Raw genomic sequence first — 21,102 nt, 5'->3', positions numbered from 1 at the left:
GGGGACCGGTTACTTAAGAGGACGAAACAACTAGAGCGATTTTTAAATATAAAGCTAAATTGCCAATAAATCATCAAAGTGGCTGTAGTTTAGTGGTGAGAATTCCACGTTGTGGCCGTGGAGACCTGGGCTCGAATCCCAGCAGCCACAATTGTTTTACTTTTTGTATTTCGATCGAACGACGTCGTAACTATTTTGATCTTTTCACTCGTGAAACGACGGCGGTTTGTGTCAACCTTCTCTTTAACCAGAAGTATTTTTTTCTCTGTTTTTTTTACGATCTGCTTCGTAGAACTCGAGAGGGAATAATCAAAGAGGAAAGTCTGTCTTTACGCTTTCGAAGGTAAAAAATAGGCTCAGACATTTACATTTGAAATTTTTTGTCTTTCCCTCAAATATTTCTTCTTTAGATAGTTAGGAACTTGTTGAGGTCAAAAAAAAAAAAAAAAAAAAAGATAGTTAGGAACTTGTGGATCTTAGGCATCATTCTATTTCCTGGGGTACGTACGTAGAGATCTAACGAGAGTCGTTCTTAGCCTCACTGCTATTAGATTCAATGAAATCGTTTGTATTCCCAGGTTGATGTTTTTTATTACACAACTCATTCCAACTGGATTTCGTACTCTCGATCCCGTTTTCTGAAAAGTCCGCATTCCGTTTTTATTTCGTCGCTGTTTTAATTCTCTATCTCTGTTTTGCTATATAAGCTAGTTGTGGATTCATCCTGACTTATAACCCTCATTTTTGTGAAGTATTTTGTATAAATTGTCAGTTCTGATTTTCAATTGATATAGAAAATAATGTTACTAATGTCGTGAAAGTGTAGATTTGTGGGTGATTTTTTTACAAGGTTTGTCTAATCTCTTGCTTCTTTCATTCTCTTATTGTTAATTGTTGTGATGTTACAGATGTTTGACGACCAAGACCTCGGCTTCTTTGCCAATTTTCTTGGGATTTTCATCTTCATACTGGTGATTGCTTACCATTTCGTCGTGGCAGACCAAAAATTCGAATGAAAACGAGTTTTTTTCTTTGTTAGTTCTACTAAACAGTTACATGTATCGGAATCAAGATGTCTTTAGCATCCGTAGGTCGAGTTGCTTCGTCAGTAATGTATTTTGACAATGTCGTTTTGAATAGATAAAGACTTGTTTTCGTAGTGCTTTCATCATGCAAGTGACGTGTTTATAGCATATAGCTTTTATCCGCAGGTCTTCTCTCTGGCTTGGTCGCTTTAACAATTCATAAAGGAGAGTTATTCTATTTACCGATTTATTTGTTTTTCACATTAGCTTATGTACATTCAAAGCTTTTTTGCATGATGTTATGTGCTATTGTGCATACGCATTCTTGCTTTGGTAAATCTCCAGATTTAGGCTGTTTGAATTGCCTCTGTTTGTGATACTTATTGTCTAGTGCATCAATTTGCATCAGTGCAGGGTTGAGATGGTATCCTTAATATAGCTTAGACTCACTGAAAGAGTGAAGTTTTTCTTGGAATTCGGTTGTGATGATGTCATGTGGCTTGTTGTAAGTAGAACTTTCGATAGGTTTAAGAAGTCATCAAAAGATAGAGACAAAGTCTGAGAAAATAATCTTAAAAGCTGGTTGTAAGTGTGGGATAACCAGATTCTAGGCTCTGTCTCGGCCTTATGTAATTAACCTCTTTATTGCTTTGACTATTGTTCAGTAAAAAGAAAAGAGATTTGATGGATGCAAATCTTGTGTGCCAGAGGCATCTATTCCTACAAAATCTCCATATTCTTAGAGTCCAAAGTGGCACTCTTATTTTGTCTGCCACCTATTTTAATGCGTGAGTTATTCTTTAGCTTCTTATCGTATAAGTTAGAAACTTCATACTCACCGGATTAATGAGACCCAACACAGTGAAAAGAGAAGTAGTAATGGCTAATGGCTGAAGAAATATTTAAATGCACAAGACCATTCGCGGCAACCATAGTTCGTTAATGTAGGTGTTTTACTGTTTTGTATTTGTAAATCTATCCTTAACCACAAAGCCCGGTTCAATCTCCAATTATTTGACCAGTGAAAAAAATCAATAATATTATGTGGTTTAGATTAAGTTTATATTCTGACCCGAAATTGATTATAGTCATATAAATGTAAGAAATTTACCTTGAAAATGTATTTAATATACTTTTTACAAATGCGAAAAATGCATTTTTTTCTTAACGAAAAAAAGGAAACAATATCTCACCGAAATCTTCTAATTACCATCTTCAAATAAGGAAAATTATGATCCGCATATTTAGGAAGATCATCGTATAACACCACTTGCACGTGGAAGATGGAGAAAAGACGCTCCTACACTGTAAGCTATAGGTACGTCACAATCCAATCAAAACGCAATGAAACGCCAACGTGTACAAATTAGGGTTTTGCCTCACAGTCATCGAACATTCTCGATCTTTTTAAACAGCCTGGCGCCTTAGATCTGAGCTCTGAATAATCAGTTTTAGACCGTCCGATCAAACCCGAGCCTCAAGCCCCAAGTCTATATAAACAAATCTCTTCTACATAGTTGCTTACGAAAAACAACCCTAGCCGCCGTTTATTCTTTCTTCGTTCTCTTTTATTCGGTCTCTGTTCTTTGATCTCTTGTAGTTTAAATCTTTCCGATAAAAATGTCGGGTAAAGGAGAAGGTCCAGCGATCGGAATCGATCTCGGTACTACTTACTCTTGCGTCGGAGTTTGGCAACACGACCGTGTTGAGATCATTGCTAATGATCAAGGAAACAGGACCACGCCGTCTTACGTCGCTTTCACCGACTCCGAGAGGTTGATCGGTGATGCAGCTAAGAACCAGGTCGCCATGAACCCTATTAACACCGTCTTCGGTACGTATCTCGTTTTCCTTGTTTTTCAATTTTTGAATCTAGATCTCGTTCATCTTAGGTTCGTTGTATTTGGATCCTAGGTTTTGAAAACAATAAAGTAAGTTGTGTGTAGGGTTTCAATCACTAGATCTGGCTGGTTATGAATTTTTTTCACATAGATCCTGTTTCACATAGTTCTTGTTTAGTTATTTGAATTGGTTTTTCTCGTTTCCTTTCTATTGAGCTAATAATAGCTTTTGATTGCATCATGGAACGTTTGTAGTTTAGATCCATTAATACTTGTTACTTCGAACTTTTACTTGTTAGTGCAATTGATTTTTGAAATCTGTTAACATAACTCGCGATGATTTAGAGATGTCACTGGAAAATTTTGGTTGCTTGCTTAATGATTATGTTTCGAATCTTGATTGCTTGCTTAATGATTATGTTTCGAATCTTGTGCTTGTTTATGATTATGTTCCGAATCTTGTGTTTGTTTATGATTATTACTTAATATGGTTTATTTTTGCTATGGCAGATGCTAAGAGGTTGATCGGTCGCCGATTCAGTGACAGCTCTGTCCAAAGCGACATGAAGTTGTGGCCATTCAAGATTATCCCAGGACCTGCCGACAAGCCAATGATCATCGTCAACTACAAGGGTGAAGAGAAGCAGTTCGCTGCTGAAGAGATCTCCTCTATGGTTCTTATCAAGATGCGAGAGATTGCCGAGGCTTACCTTGGTGTTTCCATCAAGAACGCCGTTGTCACCGTTCCAGCTTACTTCAACGACTCTCAGCGTCAGGCAACTAAGGACGCCGGAGTTATTGCTGGTTTGAACGTCATGCGTATCATCAACGAGCCGACCGCTGCAGCTATTGCCTACGGTCTTGACAAAAAGGCGACCAGCGTTGGAGAGAAGAACGTGTTGATCTTCGATCTTGGTGGTGGTACTTTTGATGTCTCCCTTCTTACCATTGAGGAAGGTATCTTCGAAGTCAAGGCAACAGCTGGAGACACCCATCTTGGTGGAGAAGATTTCGACAACAGAATGGTCAACCACTTTGTTCAGGAATTCAAGAGGAAGAGCAAGAAGGACATTACTGGTAATCCAAGAGCTCTTAGGAGATTGAGAACTGCTTGTGAGAGAGCGAAGAGGACTCTTTCCTCCACTGCTCAAACAACCATCGAGATTGACTCTCTGTACGAGGGCATCGACTTCTACTCCACTATCACCCGTGCTAGATTTGAGGAGCTCAACATGGACCTCTTCAGAAAGTGTATGGAGCCAGTCGAAAAGTGTCTCCGTGATGCTAAGATGGACAAGAGCACCGTCCACGATGTTGTTCTTGTTGGTGGTTCCACCCGTATCCCCAAGGTTCAGCAATTGCTCCAAGACTTCTTCAATGGCAAGGAACTTTGCAAATCTATCAACCCCGATGAGGCCGTTGCTTACGGTGCAGCCGTCCAGGGCGCTATTCTCAGTGGTGAAGGAAATGAGAAGGTCCAAGATCTTCTGTTGCTCGATGTCACTCCTCTCTCACTTGGTCTTGAAACCGCCGGTGGTGTCATGACCACCCTTATCCCGAGAAACACCACCATCCCAACCAAGAAGGAGCAGGTCTTCTCCACCTACTCAGACAACCAACCCGGTGTGCTGATCCAAGTGTACGAAGGAGAGAGGGCAAGAACCAAGGACAACAACCTTCTGGGTAAGTTCGAGCTCTCTGGAATCCCTCCGGCCCCACGTGGTGTCCCTCAGATCACTGTCTGCTTCGACATCGATGCTAACGGTATCCTCAACGTCTCTGCCGAGGACAAGACCACCGGCCAGAAGAACAAGATTACCATCACCAACGACAAGGGTCGCTTGTCCAAGGATGAGATCGAGAAGATGGTCCAGGAGGCTGAGAAGTACAAGTCTGAGGATGAGGAGCACAAGAAGAAGGTTGAAGCCAAGAATGCTCTTGAGAACTACGCCTACAACATGAGGAACACCATCCAGGACGAGAAGATTGGTGAGAAGCTTCCGGCTGCAGACAAGAAGAAGATCGAGGACTCGATTGAGCAGGCGATCCAGTGGCTCGAGGGTAACCAGTTGGCTGAGGCTGATGAGTTCGAAGACAAGATGAAGGAATTGGAGAGCATCTGCAACCCAATCATTGCCAAGATGTACCAAGGAGCTGGCGGTGAAGCCGGAGGTCCTGGTGCCGCCGGAATGGACGATGATGCCCCTCCTTCTTCAGGCGGTGCTGGTCCCAAGATTGAGGAGGTCGACTAATCTGTCGATCGTTGACTTCTCTCTTTCTCCTATCCTTTTATCTCTATTTGCCTTATTTTGAATCCTAAGAACTTTTTATGTTGGGCCGTTTACTGGGCCCATTTTGCGTTTATTATTTTTAGAACCTTTTTTGAAACTCAGGGTGATCTTTTTCATCTATAATGTCGGTTAAGTAAAACCTTTTGAGCGCTTCCTCCTTATTTTGTTAATTTATTTGGCTTTTTCATCTTGATTTCTACCTTTTAAGTTCTTCGACTGCTTCTGGAAATCAGATTTGACCTAAATGTATATCAATTTTTTTTTTTCTGAAAAATTGATGATGGGGCTAAAGAACTAGTTACGGGACAAACTAAGCACACAAAGCAAGTAAAAAAAAAAAAAAAAAAAGATGGTATACAGTAAATATCCGTTTCACATACGAATATGAAAATGGGCCAAGTAGGTGTGCCGTTGGATATTCTTCTACAATTTTTTCCACACGCAGATAGTATATAATTGAATTGGACAAAAGCCTTTATATAATTGAATTTGCACTGCGAGTAAAAATTAGAAAGTAAGCAACCTTTACTAGTTTGAAAACATAATGCTTGTGTTGAAAAAAAACAAACATAATGCTACTGACAATCACTAATTATTCATACTACTTCCGAGTTAAAATGCAAATATATAATTTGCAACCGAAGACAAAAAAAAAAAAGTGCAAAAGTTACACTAAGACCAAAAGAAGAAAGAAAAGAAATGGTGAAAAAGTTAACACTTAAAATTGCACTTCTGCTTTTGCTTATTTCCCATTGTACACAATGCTTCTAACAAATTCATAATTAAAACCTGTCTTCCATCACGTCAACGTAAGCTCGCCGGCTCCTCCGAGGTGGTGTGGCCGTAGACAAACTCTAACCTCGTGTTCTTCCTCTACTCCTCCTCTCAATTTCGGCACCAGAATTTCCAAAACTGGTCCCGTCCCATCAAAGTAAGCTTCAATGTTTGCTTCTTCCGGAATCCGATTTGGCAACTGTATCTCCCTCATGAATTCCCCTGGAGGACAATGCTCAGCCGTCTGATCAACCAGCTTGAAAGTCCGGTCCCGTCTCTTTACCAACGGAGCCCGCGACGTGCTTGATCCCGTGACCTTGACAATCCCATTCGTGATATTGTTCCTCCATGAAACCTTCACGGTGTTCAAATCCACAAATGGTAGAGTTATTATGACCAGGTAAGCTTCTTCGTCCTCGTAGATAGTTTTAGCTGCAGTCGCTGGCCCGTGAACATTTTTCATCACTCCAGTGAAGTCGTTTACCCAACCGGGCGGGTCCTTGGCCTCGATGTTGTTAACAGTCAAGCAACATTCTTCTTCGCTGCTTCCAGGGGATAAAAACTCTTTCCTCTTCTTATTGTTGTTGTTGTTGTTGCCTCCACCACCTCCTGGAGATTGATCTGATGAGTCCCCATTGCTACTAAAAGAAGCGTTGCTTGTCAAATGCAATCCCGAGCCGTTGAGGATCTTCTTGGCGTTATTTGACGCCGGTTTTGCAACATGAGGCGGTCTCTCGAGCTCAAAATCTGTGTTGGGAAGATTTCTCCAAGAACCGAAATCGCTAGCATCAGGAGGGATAGTGAACTTCAAATCTCGACCCGTTAGCTCCATCCATCTCTTCTTATCTTCTTCACTGACACACAACAAACTCGGAGAAGGCACAAACTCGATCCCGTGAAGACATTGAGGATTAGAGAGTCCCCTGTAATGCTTCCTCTGCATCCTGTGAGACCGAACAAACCCTTTCTCGGCGCTAAACGGAAACGGACGCTCTCCTTGACGAGAATGCCCGTTCATATAGCTTCTGAGCTGCATTTTCCCGAGAGCATTCTCGGGTTTATCCTTGAAAGCCCACATATACATGTTCTCCATGTCATGCTGAACAAGAAAAACATCGAGCTTGAGATCAGATTTATCAAACCCTGTAAAACATCCTCCTCCACTGGTTTCCCTTATGACCTTAGACTTGGATTTATCGTTGAGCGCCGGCCTGAAGTAAAAGCTGAAGAAAAACCAAGCTCCCCACATGCTATCTCCTCGTTTCAAGCATTTTCTAGTGACTTTACTTGGGACCACGTTGAGGAACGTCTCTGTCTCGTAGACAAGTGAGCTAAGACCAACATCCAAGATGTTATCACAAGAATCCAAGTTCCACGATGGAGAGCTTCGTCCTACGGACAAAGGCAGATTGATGTCTGGTGGATTGTAAAGCGTGATTTGCCGATTACCATTGTTCATCTCCAGATCAAGTTCTTCGTGAGAGGAGCCACTAGAATCCATGGATAAGAGCGTTGAAGGATGGTGATTCTCCATTGACAAGACCGTGAGAATCGAGCCTTTCATCTCACAAATGAAAGCAAGATCGACGAATCGAATCTCTGAGTCTGCTTAAATCTATATACTTTCTCTTAAATTCAGCTGTCGTCAATCTCCCAAATCCCAGATCTCCCAATTAGCCATGAAACCAAATCGAGATCCAATATCCTCCCTATTCCAGAAAAGAAAAAGGCCCTCTCTTTTCAATCTCGACCAAGAAGGAAGAGATATATAAGCGAAGACGCTAGAGAAACACAATATCCAACCCTAACCCTAGAATTTCCCGAAATCCCCCAAAAAGCGGCGGGAAACTCCGACTCAAACCCATCCGAGAAATATACATCGAATTAAAAAATCTTCCCTTTCCTTTTTTTTTTCCAGTTACATCCAAGTATCAGAATAAACAACAAAGAAGAAAAAAAACAGATTTGAGAAAGAAGCCTAAGAATCCGAAGAAATGGAGCCCAGAAAATACCTTTTGAGATAAGCAACAATGAATGGAGAAGAAGAGATTGACGGATTCAATAGACAACACGAAACCTCCGTCATTTTGACAATTATGATGATATCAATCCGTTGAACCCAATCTTTTCTTCCCCACAGATTCAACAAAAAAAATAATCTTTTTTACATCAAAATTTCTTCTTTTTATTTTTGGGAAAATGTCTCTTTTGGAAACGGTGGGAATGAGATGAGTTTATGTAAGAAGAAGAAGCGAAGGTTCGTGGGTGAGGGTGGATGTGAATAAGAGCTAGCTATCAAAGAGAACAAGCCTGAACTAGATACCACCTGATTCCCACTCTCTCTCTCTCTTTTTAAAATTTTTGTTGTTTTTTAAATATTATTTCTTTCTGTTTTCTTATTCTCTCTAACAATTTTGATGAGTAGTGCTTATCGTTGTGTTACATGTGCTTATCAAAAACAACGACTTTGATTTAAAGGAATTAAAAAACTTCATTAAAAATTCAATGTTTTTTTCACTTCATTTCCTATCTTTTAAGTGTGATATTAACGGCAAAATACCTGAATTGTAAAAAAAAACCCCTTTCTATTCTATGGTTCGTGTTACAATTTTTTTTTGGGTTAGGTCTTAGGAGAATCCATTCATCTTATACAATTCGAAATTGCTATGCCAAAAAAAAAACTATAGGCTGTGTTAGGGGTTGTTGTTATTCTTGCTATATGTAGTCTATGCGGAGACATGGTTGGTCATTAGTTGAGTCGAGTGATAAGATTTTAAATTTAAAATAATATTTTAATCAATTTGTAGTGACTAATTGCATTATTGTGCCTCCAGCGACTGTAACAAATTACTATTTTATATCTAATTGTTTATCTATCCTTTGAAATAGGTTTGTGCGTCATCATCAGTGTTAATATCCAACGGCTTACGAATTTAATTAACTAATCCAGCTTTGTTGACTAGTTAAGTGCACTATATAACTTCTAAAACAACGGAATTAAAAAGATTTGAGGATAATTACGTGCAATTTTCTTTAAGATAAATTATGGTATCGCCGTAAGAAATGCATTTCAATTCTAAAATTAAGGTTTCGGCTCTAGGAATAAGGATTGGGTTTTAGGAGGTAGGGTCATAGATTTAAAGCTGGCCGTTTAGTTTTCAAGGCTTGGGGGTCTATTTTGACTAATTTATGGTTAAGGTTAGAGTTTAGGATTAAATCTTAAGACTATTTTGTAAGTAAAGCATTAATTAATACTAACGCTCATAACGCTCTTTTTATACGCCAAGTCCCTAATCATATTCTACTGTAATAACGTGTTTATGGGATGTTCGGTTCCTGAAGGGGCACCTAAACATAGTATAGAATAAAATTTTAACTGCATTAGATACGGAAGTTGTCAAAACAAAATAAATAGAGTAATTAAAAATATAATTAATGAACCCAAAAAGAGAAGAAAGAATCAAACATGACTTTAGAAAACTCAATAATTGAGATCTGAGAGGACATTGAAGATGACCCCAAAAAGATATTGGGAGTTGCCACCTCTCATATATCCAAACAACGACAGATAAACAAACAGCAAACAAATATTACAATAAAGCTCACTACTAGTAGTAATATATTGACTTAAATATACTTGTATTTCTGAGTACTTGACAACACACAATAACACCAATTTAAACAAATCAAAATTTAAGTAATTTAATCTTGTGATAGTACATAGTTCCGAGTAGAGATCATTATGATGTATTGATTAAGCCAGACCAGGCGGTCTAATTCAATGATTATTGGTTTTGTGGTCTTTGCACCTAATTTTGAAGAGTTTAGATTCAGATTGGTTCAGTAGTATTGCAAATTAATTTACGGTTAAACGTCACTTATTAAAAAAAAATAAAAATGATTTGGTCTTTTTGGTCTACTTAGGTAGGTTCTATAGAGATTGGGTTGGAAAAGTCTGATCACTTTTCACCTACCAGAGAACATATAGGTTCTAAGTAACAACTCAAACTTAGAGCAAAAGTAATAACTCAAACAAGTTAAGAAAAAATTAGTTTTAATCAAATATTTGTCTAGAAAAAAAAATGCAAACTCATCCGCTAATCATAGAGAACAAGTGACCAGTACCAAGTGGTAGCAATTTTCATAACATATCCCTTTGTAATACTAATACATATAACTTTTAATTAATGAACAAATCAAATTAAAATCTAACCAAAATCAAATAAACAAGGAAAAAATCTACAAATTACAAATACTTTAAGTAACATTCATAATTTAGATCCGAATTTAAGCAAACTTTACGAGGATTTATAAATCTTAGACAATTTACTCGTGAGAAACTACTTACTTTCGATTCAGTGCAACGCAACCTTGTCACGCGTTCCCGCACTAACGTGTAAACCATATGCATCAAAAGGAAGAAAACTACATTAAAAATTAATTATGAGTTCTTTTTTTTTTTAATTGTTACAAGTCCATGATACGGACCATGTCTTATAAGACGAAGAATTATAACTTTATAAGCAATAATGTTTTCAATAATTCGATGCCAACGTACCAAACGTTTCAAGATTCAGTGAACTTAATATTATTATTTTTATACAATAGGATCGAAAACAGACACAAGTTGAAGTCACACACACAACTGTCAATAAAGGAGCAAAAGAAAAGGAAATAAAAAAATCTTTAACAAAGGAAGATATGTCATCTATTAAATTACACAAATTTGGTTTTAGGCATCTAGGGCCATTGGGCTTGAAGTTACAAAGGAAAGCCCATATAAATCCCCGCCAAGAGATCCTAAAACGACGCCGTTGACTGTAACGCTTGGGTTCCAAACACAGAGTGTGCGTGTTTGAGCCTTATGGCTTTTTATGGGCTATGGAGAAGCATCGTTGCTTCTGCGTTTCTCTTGTTTACTATTGATCAGTTAGTTGTTTAGCGCGAAGTCAGTAATTTCATCAAAACTCTCGGATTCTTTTGTTCGCATCTGTGTAAACAACACACCAAAAAAACCCTAGAAATCTCCGTTTTTTTTTCCGCCATTGGAGGGGATAACTGGTTCGTCTTTGATCCCGATTCGGTCTTTAAAACGGGTTCGAGCTTTGTTTTTGCTCAGGCCTTATATCTCTGAGTAGGGCTTTTCTTCACATCGCTAGATCTCGTCCACTGTTTGATACCCATTTTCCTAATTACTTGGTGTGATAGAAATTGAACTCTGAGAAATATCATTTAGAAGCTATAGTTAATACTTGTCGGAGCTGCACAGGTTATAGAAAAATCTAGGGTTGTCTAGATTTTTGCTAATTAACATAATTTGTCCTTTTTTTTTTCTCTGATTCTCTTAGTTAACTTTGTTAATGGTGAAAATGTCTACAGACCGAAACGTTTTTCTTCTTGAGTTTTGAGAATGGAGATGGATTTGTTTGTAACTCCGGAGAAGCAAAGGCATAATCCTTCAGTGAGCTTGGGGAAAACTCCAGTGAGAAGGAAGTTGATAGTTGATGAAGATAGCGAGATTGGGTCAGTCTATATTCTTGATTATTGGTGCTCACATGTCTGTGGGTTTCAATTGGAGCTAAAATGTCTTTATTTGAATTTGTGAAAAACAAAAAAAGATCAGAGAAGAAAGGGCAATCAAGAACTGCTGGAGGTGGGCTTCGCCAATTTAGCGTTATGGGTCAGTGAATCTCTCCTAACACCTTAAGAACTTTATTGAAGTATTGTTGTTTTGGTTTTGATTAACTTCATTCACATGCCTCTGGATTTTCTCAGTTTGCCAGAAGTTGGAAGCCAAGAAGATAACTACATACAAGGAGGTACTACTCTAAACAACGAGTTCTTTATCTATGCCAAAGATTTGTTGTGATCTTATTTTTTTTAATTTAAAATGAATTAGAATTTGATCTTTCCTTTAACAAGTACACACTTAAGAATTGATCGCCTAGGTTAGTTGTTGAGCACCCTCTCAAATACTTCTTCTGATTAAGAGTCTCGCCCTTATAAAGAGTAGTAATACATTGAAAACTTTGCATCAGAAAATGTGGAAATCTATTTTTCTGAGGCTCTGGTTCTTGTGAATTACAGGTTGCGGATGAAATTATATCAGATTTTGCAACAATTAAGCAAAACTCAGAGAAGCCTTTGAATGACAATGAGGTATAGCAAGATGTCAAGCTGAGATTATCTCTCTGAATTATGGGAGCAAATATAACAACATTCTCTTATGATCTATTAGTATAATGAGAAGAACATCAGGCGGAGAGTTTATGATGCACTGAATGTGTTCATGGCATTGGATATTATCGCTAGAGATAAAAAGGAAATCCGGTGGAAAGGGCTTCCTATTACCTGCAAAAAAGATGTGGAAGAAGTTAAGGTGCTGCTTCTCAGAGTGCCCTTTCGATTTCCTTCCGTTTGATTTCTCCCTCTTCGTCTTCTTTACTAGTCTTTGTAGTATCTGATGCTCGTATTTGCAGATGGATCGAAATAAGCTTATGAATAGTGTGCAAAAGAAGGCTGCTTTTCTTAAGGAATTGAGAGAAAAGGTAAATCTATGTTCTTTTGGTTTTTTTTTTCTTATGTTGACGCAAATCTAAATGCAAGACTTTTACAATTCAAGATCTTGTTATGCATTTCAAGAGATAACAAAGAGCTATTGATTTTACAGGTATTCTAGAATCTGTAAGCATCCGTCTAATTTGAACCTAGCATTGAGTAGTAACTGCGTGTTTGAATCATTTTCTGTTGTCTTGATGAAATGTTAACTGTCTTTCTACGTTTTGTTTATATGTTTCCTCGAATGTCGTCGTCGTCAGGTTTCAAGTCTTGAGAGTCTTATGTCGAGAAATCAGGAGATGGTTGTGAAAACTGAAGGCCCAGCAGAAGGATTTACCTTACCATTCATTCTACTTGAGGTAACTTCAAATCTCTTCTCTTCTCTTCCTTAAGTTTCCTTTCATGTCTTTTCCCCATCTCAAATCTCTCTATAGACAAATCCTCATGCAGTAGTTGAAATCGAGATTTCCGAAGATATGCAACTTGTACACCTCGACTTCAATAGGTACTAAACAACATTGTTGTTCCCAAAATCAAAATCGATTTTTTATCTCTTGAATTCAAAATTTTCTTTCCCCTCTGACTTTTTGTGAGCAGCACACCTTTCTCGGTCCATGACGATGCTTACATATTGAAACTGATGCAAGAACAGAAGCTACAGCAGAACATAATCTCTTCTTCTTCTACGCATCATCAATCTCAACATTCCTCTGCTCATTCTTCATCCAGCTCTTGCATAGCTTCTGGCACCTCAGGCCCGGTTTGCTGGAACTCGGGATCCATTGATACTCGCTGACCGAGAAAACCGAGATTCTAGTCCAAATTACTCGAGAAGAAGAAAGTGATCTAATTGGTATACTATAAATTATACATCTGGTTTAGTGTCAACTGAGAGAGACTGTAAAATTGCGATTCTTAGGCCAACAAATGTTTGTTTATCCAATTTTCCCCTTCAAATAGAACCTTATGTAATTTTCTACCAGAAAACTGATTCGGTTTAATATTATCTGTGATTGTTGAGTTTAACCTGCCCAAACCGAATTAAATCAATTTGTACGTTGTTTTTCTCTTAGATCGATGTATAAAAATCCAAAAAGATTAGTCTACGGTTAGGTCCGCATTACCCCGATTAGAAACGGCGATTTGGTTTAGCTTCAGTTACGCGCTCGAATGGCGCGTAATTTACACGTAGCTACTAAAATTTCAAAATTCCCATGCATGGAAACAAAAAAAAAAAAACAAAATGTATTTTTTGGAAAAGGAAAAAAAAAAACATCGCGGCGGTTCGAGGGAAAGAAAAGCGAATTTGGTTGGGGACACTTCAGAAGAATGTTGGACTGTTTTTCATTAATTTTAAATTTTTATATATCTTATTATGTTCTTTAACTCAATCTATTCATACTCATACCTTCTAAATTTCTAATATTATTTAGTAATTAGTACTGACCCATGTATAGTCCAACCTCTTCCCCCTTTAGCTATAAAGATTAACGTCTAATTCATTAATTAAGGCTGGGATGTATGTATACGGTATACCAAAGTTTTATACAAAATAAATGTAGTAAATTTTCTCTTCTGCATGTGTAATATAGAAGCTTTGGCAAAAAATGTGTAATATATAAGAACTTGGTTGAAAAAAAAACACTTCAGAACTTACTCTACATTTTCTTTTAAAAAATCTTTTAATGAATATTTAAGCATAATCCATGTCATAATATAGTTTTTACTTGAAAAAAAAAGAGAATGGCATTTCCTTCACTTTGTGAAAACAATAAGAATTTTGGCTTATAATCCATCTCTTCTTTTCAGTTTTTTTTTTGTCAATTATTTCGTTATATATTGCTGGTATCCTTTAAATACACAAAATAATATACAACGAATGATTTTTACTAACTTTAAAAACACAACCAGTCAAGCTTATTGCTTTTTCTAAAATATACACACACAGTACTGAAGTAGCAGTATTGCCAGAAAGAGAGAATCGGAAAGAAACTTATGAGTTAAGGAATTAAACACACTCCCTCTCTTCCACCTTCCAAAAACCCTAAACAATATGCATATAATATATAAAACAAAAGATCCTTACAATAACACTGTGGACACACTCAAATATTTTTTTATTCATCTAATATATAATTAATATAATATTCAAACATACTCCATATGTATATGTGGGTATGTATATATATGAATAAAGGTTCTTCCTTTACCTTTGCCTGCTCTCTCTATCTTTCTCTAAGCTCTCCTCTCCTCTTCTTTTCTCTCTCTAAAGGTTTCCCCTTTGTTTTTATTGATGTAATTCTCCACTTCTTCATGTAAGCCTTCACCAAAAAAAATTCCAACTTTAATTCCTTTATTTGCTCATAAAAACTAAACAAAAAAAAAAACTAAAGAGAGAAGATATCATCAAAGAAGAAATATCAAAGATGGTTTTTTCTTCATTTCCTACTTTTCATGATTCATCAAACTGGCAACAACAAGTAAGTTCTTGATTGGGTTTCTTGGTTTTATAATTTACGTGTGTACTCAAGAATCAATTTAAAAAATAATAATAAAGAGAGGATTAGCAAACAAGAAAAGAGGATAATAATATTCTTGTTCCTTTTGTCACTTTTAATCTTTGTATATCTGTGGTTGAATTTGAATATACTCATAAAAATAAATCTTTCCTTCCGTCTTTTATTAATTTTCACAAATTCTATTATCTTTTTTTTTTGTGTTGTTTTTGAATCATTTCTTCCTCTCTTTAGCATCAACCAATCACGACCACCGTTGGATTCACGGGAAACAACAACAACAACAACAACATCAGCCAGCAATTCCTCCCTCACCATCCCCTCCCACCGCAACCGCAACAAACACCTCCACCACTTCCCCACAACGGTAACGGTGGAGGCGGTGGTGGTCCCGGAGGATTAATCCGGCCAGGCTCGATGGCAGAAAGGGCAAGGCTAGCCAACATACCACTGCCTGAAACAGCCTTGAAATGTCCAAGATGTGACTCAACCAACACCAAATTCTGTTACTTCAACAACTACAGTCTCACTCAACCTCGCCACTTCTGCAAATCCTGCCGCCGTTACTGGACACGTGGCGGCGCTCTAAGGACCGTTCCTGTTGGTGGTGGTTGCCGTAGAAACAAAAGAACCAAAAACAGCGGTGGCGGCGGTAGCAGCAGTAGCGGAAACAGTAAGTCACATGACAGCGCCACAAGCAACGACCAATACCACCACCGAGTCATGGCTAATAGTCAGATGGGACCACCGTCTTCGTCAACCTCTCTGAGCTCGTTGTTATCTTCTTACAACGCCGGGTTAATCCCCGGACATGATCATAACAACAATAACAACAACATACTTGGACTTGGTTCAGCTTTGCCTCCTCTCAAACTCATGCCTCCTTTGGACTTCACCGACAACTTCACCTTACAATACGGTGCCGTTTCAGCTCCTTCTTATCATATGGGGGGCGGAAGCAGCGGCGGAAACGGAGGAGCCACGGCTCTTTTGACCGGTTTTGACCAGTGGAGATTCCCGACAACACATCACCAAGTTCCTTTGCTAGGTGGTTCAGACAATTCTTCATCTTCCGGGTTATACCCGTTTGATCATCAAAATCAAACGGACATGGAGCAGCAGAATCCGGGTTACGGATTAGTCACCGGTTCGGGTCAGTACCGACCTAAGAACATCTTTCATAACTTGGCCTCCTCTTCTTCTTCTTCTACTGCTTCATCAGCTATGGTTACAGCCACGGCGTCGCAATTAGCTTCAGTGAAAATGGAAGATAGCAACAATCAACTCAACATGTCCAGACAGCTTTTTGGGAACGAACAACAGCTTTGGAATATTCATGGGAATGCATCAACCGCAGCCGCGACAACTAGTTCGTGGAGTGATGTCTCTAATAATTTCAGTTCTTCTTCTACTAGCAATATATAATCACTCATCATCACTCTAAGGAATCTATGTGATGAGGATAGTTTTATTTATTTCTTATTGGGTGTGGACGTGTGGTATGATCTTATGTACTTAGTTGGAAGTTAGTACTTCGATCGATCTTGTAGGCGTTTTTTTTCTTCTTAATATATTACATTACAACTACTAGTTTTGGGTTTTGTTTTGATTTTAATCTGGATTCTCTTTGTTGGTTTTTTCAGGTTTTAAATTAGGGTTTTTCTATTGCAAATTTTATTTACAGTTTAAGTATGCGGATGTGATCATCCATGATACATGCGAGTAGTGCGATATTTGTAAGAGTTACGTATGTTCTATTGATATATTTTCACTAATTTGAAGTATTGATTGAGGTTCAATCGTCTTGTTACTCATATTTTATCGAAATCTCTAACACACTTAGATTCCAGCACATAAATCAAAAGTATGTCTATGGCCTCGACTATAACTCCGATCTATATCACTAGCTACGAGATATCAATAATGCACTTTTTTGTTGGAATGGAGCCAAAAAAATTATAAGTATATATATAACCATAAAAAGTATGACAGGGTTGTTATAATTATAACTAACTTGTGTCGAAATTTTAAGTTGCTGTATTTTCATCCCAAAATTACATCACGAGATTTATCTATTGTAAATTTACAATATTATTTTATGAAAAAGAATAACGATTCATTTTGGTGATTGTAAGTATTCATGTTTCCTTTTAAGCCATATGAACTACCATGTCATTACTAACTGTTCTTGTGGTGACGTTTTTGGTCTAATTAACTTCTTATGAACAAATTAAAAGACTATTTATTCTATCTTTATGTGCATATGAAATCTGTCCAAATTCCGCATAGTTTTATGATTATTCCATTTTTAAAATTATAGAGTCTTTTACGGAATACTTTAATTAGACTTTTTGATGATTTTGATGTAAAGCAAATAAGAATCTGTTTGAGACTTTATCTACAAGCTAGCTATTTGAATATCTTACTCAACTACGTATACTCGAGTTCGTAAGTATTTTGAACTAAACTTGCAATCTAACATGCATTACTACGGCATTATAATGAAATTCAGTTTTTTTTTTTTTTGTCAAAACGAAATTTAATTGTTGAGTTTTTTTTTTTTTGGGTTTCGATATCGACATATCGTAATCAGCCTATGATGACTTCCAGACGATTTTGTAACAATTAGTAAACTCATGTTCATGATATATAACATAGTTTTAACAACATGTGATGCTTTTCGTATCATTTACTAAGATTATATATTAAAAAAAAATGAATTTGTGATCGGCAAAAAAGTATAGGGAAATGTGTATAGAGAGATAGATAATAGTGTAAAGTGAATAAATAAGAATGAGTGTAGTTGTGTTACCTTATAGTTAATTCCATCAATCATGGTGATTAATTATATAATGATATATAGTATTAAGACTGAAAGACTGGAAGTCTGGAAGTATCGAGGGACAAATATTTCGTTATGCTCTGCAAAGGAACGTTCTCTGTGACTTTCGAGAAGTGTTTTGTCTAGGACAGTAGGACTAATATAAAATATTTGTAATTCTACTATTTATTTTCGAGTGTTAAATTTTATCGATATACGTATATGTGTAGTGGAGACCAACCCGCCAAATATGTCATTAGATTTATTTGTTAGAATGCATGCATGATCTTCGATAATGCATATCGGTTTCGAAAACGACAAAAGAAGATTAGTCCACTCCAAAAAATAGTCTTATAGCGAGGATAACAGTGATCAATTATTTATAAGGGGTGCAAAATATTTAAAGATTTTTATAGTTTAGCACTACATTGATTTTTTTAAGGAAAATTAGTAATATTGATTAACACATACTAGATGTACATCTACACAAATAATTTTAATTTTGTTGCCAATAGTGATTTTAGACTAATGGTGCTTTACCAACTAGAATACAAATCTTGGAGTTTCAATAACAAACGTCATTGGAGAAAATTACCAAGTTATCTACTACTGCCTATATTTGTGGAATATATGTAGGACAGGAAAAACAATTCAGGAACTCAAAAAAAACTAAAATAATTCATATATAATAGACCGTAATTTTATTGAAAATTTAATTATGTCTTGAGATAATCAGGTATCGAAGAATTGACTGAAAATAAAAGTTCCAAAATAGTAGTACTATTGAGTAATTAACATGACTTTGATTGTTTTACAATATCACTTGAGAAGGATCAGGGATCAAAGCATGACAACAATATTTCATTTTCTATGATTCTATATCCTATTCCTAACTGTCACATGACAAAACATGCATGTTTTCATTTTCTCAGAATACCCGACTGAATCTTGTTTTACTTCAATTTAATTTTTAATTATGAAGAAGATTTAAAAACATTGTTGAAGTTAATTGATTAAAGCTAAAAACTCTTTTGCCAACAGAAAAAAAAAAAATAGTACTTGTATAAAATATACTATTTCTAGAAAGAATTTCAGATAAATAGTAAAAGAGACTGAAATCTAACGTCGTAACGACGACCGAATCAATGTCGGAACAACGAGTAAAGGAAAACACCGACGCGCCTTGGGAGAGAGCAAGAGGCTCGTGATGTGCACGGACCACTAGGCGACAAAAGTAACGGTGCGGTCAGGAGAGGTGGGACCCATGCGCGATGACCGAGAGATTCGACCTTGAAATTGCACGCGCTTCGATGCACGCGTGAGAATTTGAGCCCAAACGAAACAACGCTACAAAATCCCAAAATTTCTGATTTTCCCTTACATGTGACTGACAACCACTCTGTTTTTACACATCATCAAAATATCTCTGTTTTTTGTTTTACTTATAGTTATAAACGTTTTTCCTTGGCAAACTTTCAAATTTATTTTGTTTGTACTATTTCATTTTACATATTTGTTAAAAAATTGCTATTGTACAATATCTATATAGAATACATAATTTTATGATTTATTAATATATTAATGATCTTAACTAGATATATTTAAATTCGATCAACAAGTTCCTAATGCATTCAATCATACGATAATAACACAAAAGTTTGGATTATTTCCAGGTGTATTTATATTCATGGTCATATATTTGTATTATAAATGTTGTACTCTGATTGAGGTCTTAGATTCGGTCATAAGCTATGACCACGACTACGTACGACTCATAATGTAGTAAAATTTTGGTACAAACCGGTCCATGACGCCGGACCAGCGAATCTGGAACAATGTTAGTCCAAATAAGGATATTTTATAGGTAAATATTTGTTGACGACTAAGAAAAATTGCATATTGGATAATGTCACGTGGAAAAAGATGAAACACACATATATGCGAGTTTTACGGTTACGGTACAGGGATATACTATATTTCTAATAAATATATTCCCTTTATATATATGGTCATACATAGATAAAATATGGTAGAACATGCCTCCATGTATAGTTTTCTGTGAAGATCACTCTCTCTTCACAGTACCTTCGCAGCTTTTACTTTTCTGAGACTAGGCTCCTTCGATTGACTGATCTTATTTACTCATTGATGGTGTGAGGGTCTAGTGGTTGTCAGTTTGTGGTACTTGGACTTGAGATATTTTGTTTGTACTATTTGATCAACGAAACTGAAGAATGAAGATGCTATCAAGTTTTCTAACTAAATGAAGATTCCATCTTAGTGTGCTCTCTCTAGCAAATATCTTTTTTTTTTCCTCATCATAAAATTTGGCCAACCTAGAAAAAACAAACAACGAGGGTCCCCCGATCTGGTAGCTTTTTGACATGGCTAAGTAAAATTGTCGACGATTTCCTCAACAACGTTATGCAACTCCTACGCCTACACTTATCATTAGCATTGACATTCTCCCTCTAATTTACCTAATTGTATATTAACTGGTTAAACAAATACTAATATACATATATTACTTACATAACCATTCTTGTGTTCACATACTAATTAAACTATTAGACGGGTTCTTCGACTTAGTCAATTTAAGTCTTTTTGTTTGTTTGTTCATAAAGGTCAATTAAACTATGAAAAAAATATGTATTTAATTTATTTCCAAAATATAGCTTTCAAGCCAATTCACACGTTTAAACATTATCAAGTTTGCGAAACCTATTGTTTTGACAGCGTAAAAATTTGCTGACTAAAACCTGTTTTATTGATTGCGGATAAGATAAGATGACCCGGAGTTTCTGAGTTAAAGAAATATCGTGTGTCTCAAAGTTAGGAATTAGGATGTAAATGAATAATCAGTTAGTACATCTACGATTTGTTTTCCCCTTACCTTAGATATACATATATTATCTTTGTCTGTTTACTGGAAAAAGAAGTTTTCTTTTGTTCACTTGTCCTTGTCGTTGCCCACAATCAAGACGGGCCTTGGGTTATTCACCACTTTATTACGCTCAATTTCTAACATTTTTGACGTCATACTGAACTAATATATATACGTGTGTTCTTTGATTGGTACATGCACCAATCATTTTCAAATTTGTACAACAATTTGATTTCCTTTAATAACACAAGCCATGCACCTCAAGTTGCTTTCCTTTTTAACTCGACCAATAACTATGAACCAAATGTAACACACGTATGTATGCACATACACACATCCATAAGCATTCTTACTATTTTTTTTTAGAAAGGGTTGGGTATGAAGCATTCATT

The 21,102-nt window shown here is 36.6% G+C and overlaps 5 protein-coding genes and 1 non-coding gene across 9 annotated transcripts; 5 read left to right on the top strand and 1 right to left on the bottom strand.

The window, feature by feature from the left end:
* The first annotated feature begins 78 nt into the window (after positions 1–78).
* Positions 79–150, top strand: TRNAH-GUG. Its single transcript has one exon. It is a non-coding gene; the product is annotated as a tRNA-His (tRNA).
* Positions 151–908: 758 nt separating this feature from the next.
* LOC112086823 (dolichyl-diphosphooligosaccharide--protein glycosyltransferase subunit 4C) lies at positions 909–1,244 on the top strand. Its single transcript, XM_024156766.1, has one exon. It carries the CDS (start codon positions 909–911, stop codon positions 1,014–1,016), a length of 108 nt encoding a protein of 35 aa, XP_024012534.1. The 3' UTR covers positions 1,017–1,244.
* A 1,244-nt stretch (positions 1,245–2,488) lies between these two features.
* LOC18017828 (probable mediator of RNA polymerase II transcription subunit 37e) lies at positions 2,489–5,344 on the top strand. Its single transcript, XM_006398646.2, has 2 exons — positions 2,489–2,859; positions 3,377–5,344. Exons 1-2 carry the CDS (start codon positions 2,646–2,648, stop codon positions 5,116–5,118), a joined length of 1,956 nt encoding a protein of 651 aa, XP_006398709.1. The 5' UTR covers positions 2,489–2,645; the 3' UTR covers positions 5,119–5,344.
* A 389-nt stretch (positions 5,345–5,733) lies between these two features.
* LOC18017827 lies at positions 5,734–8,217 on the bottom strand. The gene has a single exon (XM_006398644.2). The coding sequence runs from the start codon at positions 7,493–7,495 to the stop codon at positions 5,957–5,959; it is 1,539 nt and encodes a 512-aa protein (XP_006398707.1). The 5' UTR covers positions 7,496–8,217; the 3' UTR covers positions 5,734–5,956.
* A 2,632-nt stretch (positions 8,218–10,849) lies between these two features.
* On the top strand, positions 10,850–13,413 carry LOC18017826 (transcription factor-like protein DPA). 4 transcript variants are annotated; one of them, XM_006398643.2, is made up of 10 exons: positions 10,850–10,992; positions 11,311–11,454; positions 11,550–11,611; positions 11,707–11,750; positions 12,019–12,090; positions 12,170–12,310; positions 12,411–12,479; positions 12,750–12,848; positions 12,924–12,994; positions 13,087–13,413. In XM_006398643.2, the coding sequence occupies exons 2-10, from the start codon at positions 11,342–11,344 to the stop codon at positions 13,283–13,285; spliced, it is 870 nt and encodes a 289-aa protein (XP_006398706.1). In that variant the 5' UTR covers positions 10,850–10,992; positions 11,311–11,341; the 3' UTR covers positions 13,286–13,413. The 4 variants fall into 4 exon arrangements, with proteins under 4 accessions (XP_006398706.1, XP_024011886.1, XP_024011885.1 ...); XM_024156118.1 differs by having other exon boundaries at positions 10,866–11,027; XM_024156117.1 differs by having other exon boundaries at positions 10,866–11,065.
* Positions 13,414–14,772: 1,359 nt separating this feature from the next.
* Positions 14,773–16,592, top strand: LOC18017825 (dof zinc finger protein DOF5.1). Its single transcript, XM_006398642.2, has 2 exons — positions 14,773–14,969; positions 15,240–16,592. Exons 1-2 carry the CDS (start codon positions 14,916–14,918, stop codon positions 16,428–16,430), a joined length of 1,245 nt encoding a protein of 414 aa, XP_006398705.2. The 5' UTR covers positions 14,773–14,915; the 3' UTR covers positions 16,431–16,592.
* Positions 16,593–21,102: the final 4,510 nt, after the last annotated feature.

This window comes from Eutrema salsugineum, unplaced genomic scaffold (genome assembly GCF_000478725.1).
Source record: "Eutrema salsugineum unplaced genomic scaffold, Eutsalg1_0 scaffold_2, whole genome shotgun sequence".
NCBI classification, from domain to species: domain Eukaryota; kingdom Viridiplantae; phylum Streptophyta; class Magnoliopsida; order Brassicales; family Brassicaceae; genus Eutrema; species Eutrema salsugineum.
The sequence above is the reverse complement of the archived record's forward strand: the minus strand, read 5'-3'. Positions and strand labels throughout refer to the sequence as shown.

Coding starts and splice junctions, on each gene's coding strand:
- LOC18017826 (XM_006398643.2), top strand. CDS start 11,342: ATGGAGATGGATTTGTTTGTAACTCCGGAGAAGCAAAGGCATAATCCT. Junction 12,311..12,410: donor AAGATGTGGAAGAAGTTAAG/GTGCTGCTTCTC, acceptor TCGTATTTGCAG/ATGGATCGAAATAAGCTTAT. Junction 12,995..13,086: donor GTACACCTCGACTTCAATAG/GTACTAAACAAC, acceptor TTTTGTGAGCAG/CACACCTTTCTCGGTCCATG.
- LOC18017825 (XM_006398642.2), top strand. CDS start 14,916: ATGGTTTTTTCTTCATTTCCTACTTTTCATGATTCATCAAACTGGCAA. Junction 14,970..15,239: donor CATCAAACTGGCAACAACAA/GTAAGTTCTTGA, acceptor TCCTCTCTTTAG/CATCAACCAATCACGACCAC.
- LOC18017828 (XM_006398646.2), top strand. CDS start 2,646: ATGTCGGGTAAAGGAGAAGGTCCAGCGATCGGAATCGATCTCGGTACT. Junction 2,860..3,376: donor CCCTATTAACACCGTCTTCG/GTACGTATCTCG, acceptor TTGCTATGGCAG/ATGCTAAGAGGTTGATCGGT.
- LOC112086823 (XM_024156766.1), top strand. CDS start 909: ATGTTTGACGACCAAGACCTCGGCTTCTTTGCCAATTTTCTTGGGATT.
- LOC18017827 (XM_006398644.2), bottom strand. CDS start 7,495: ATGAAAGGCTCGATTCTCACGGTCTTGTCAATGGAGAATCACCATCCT.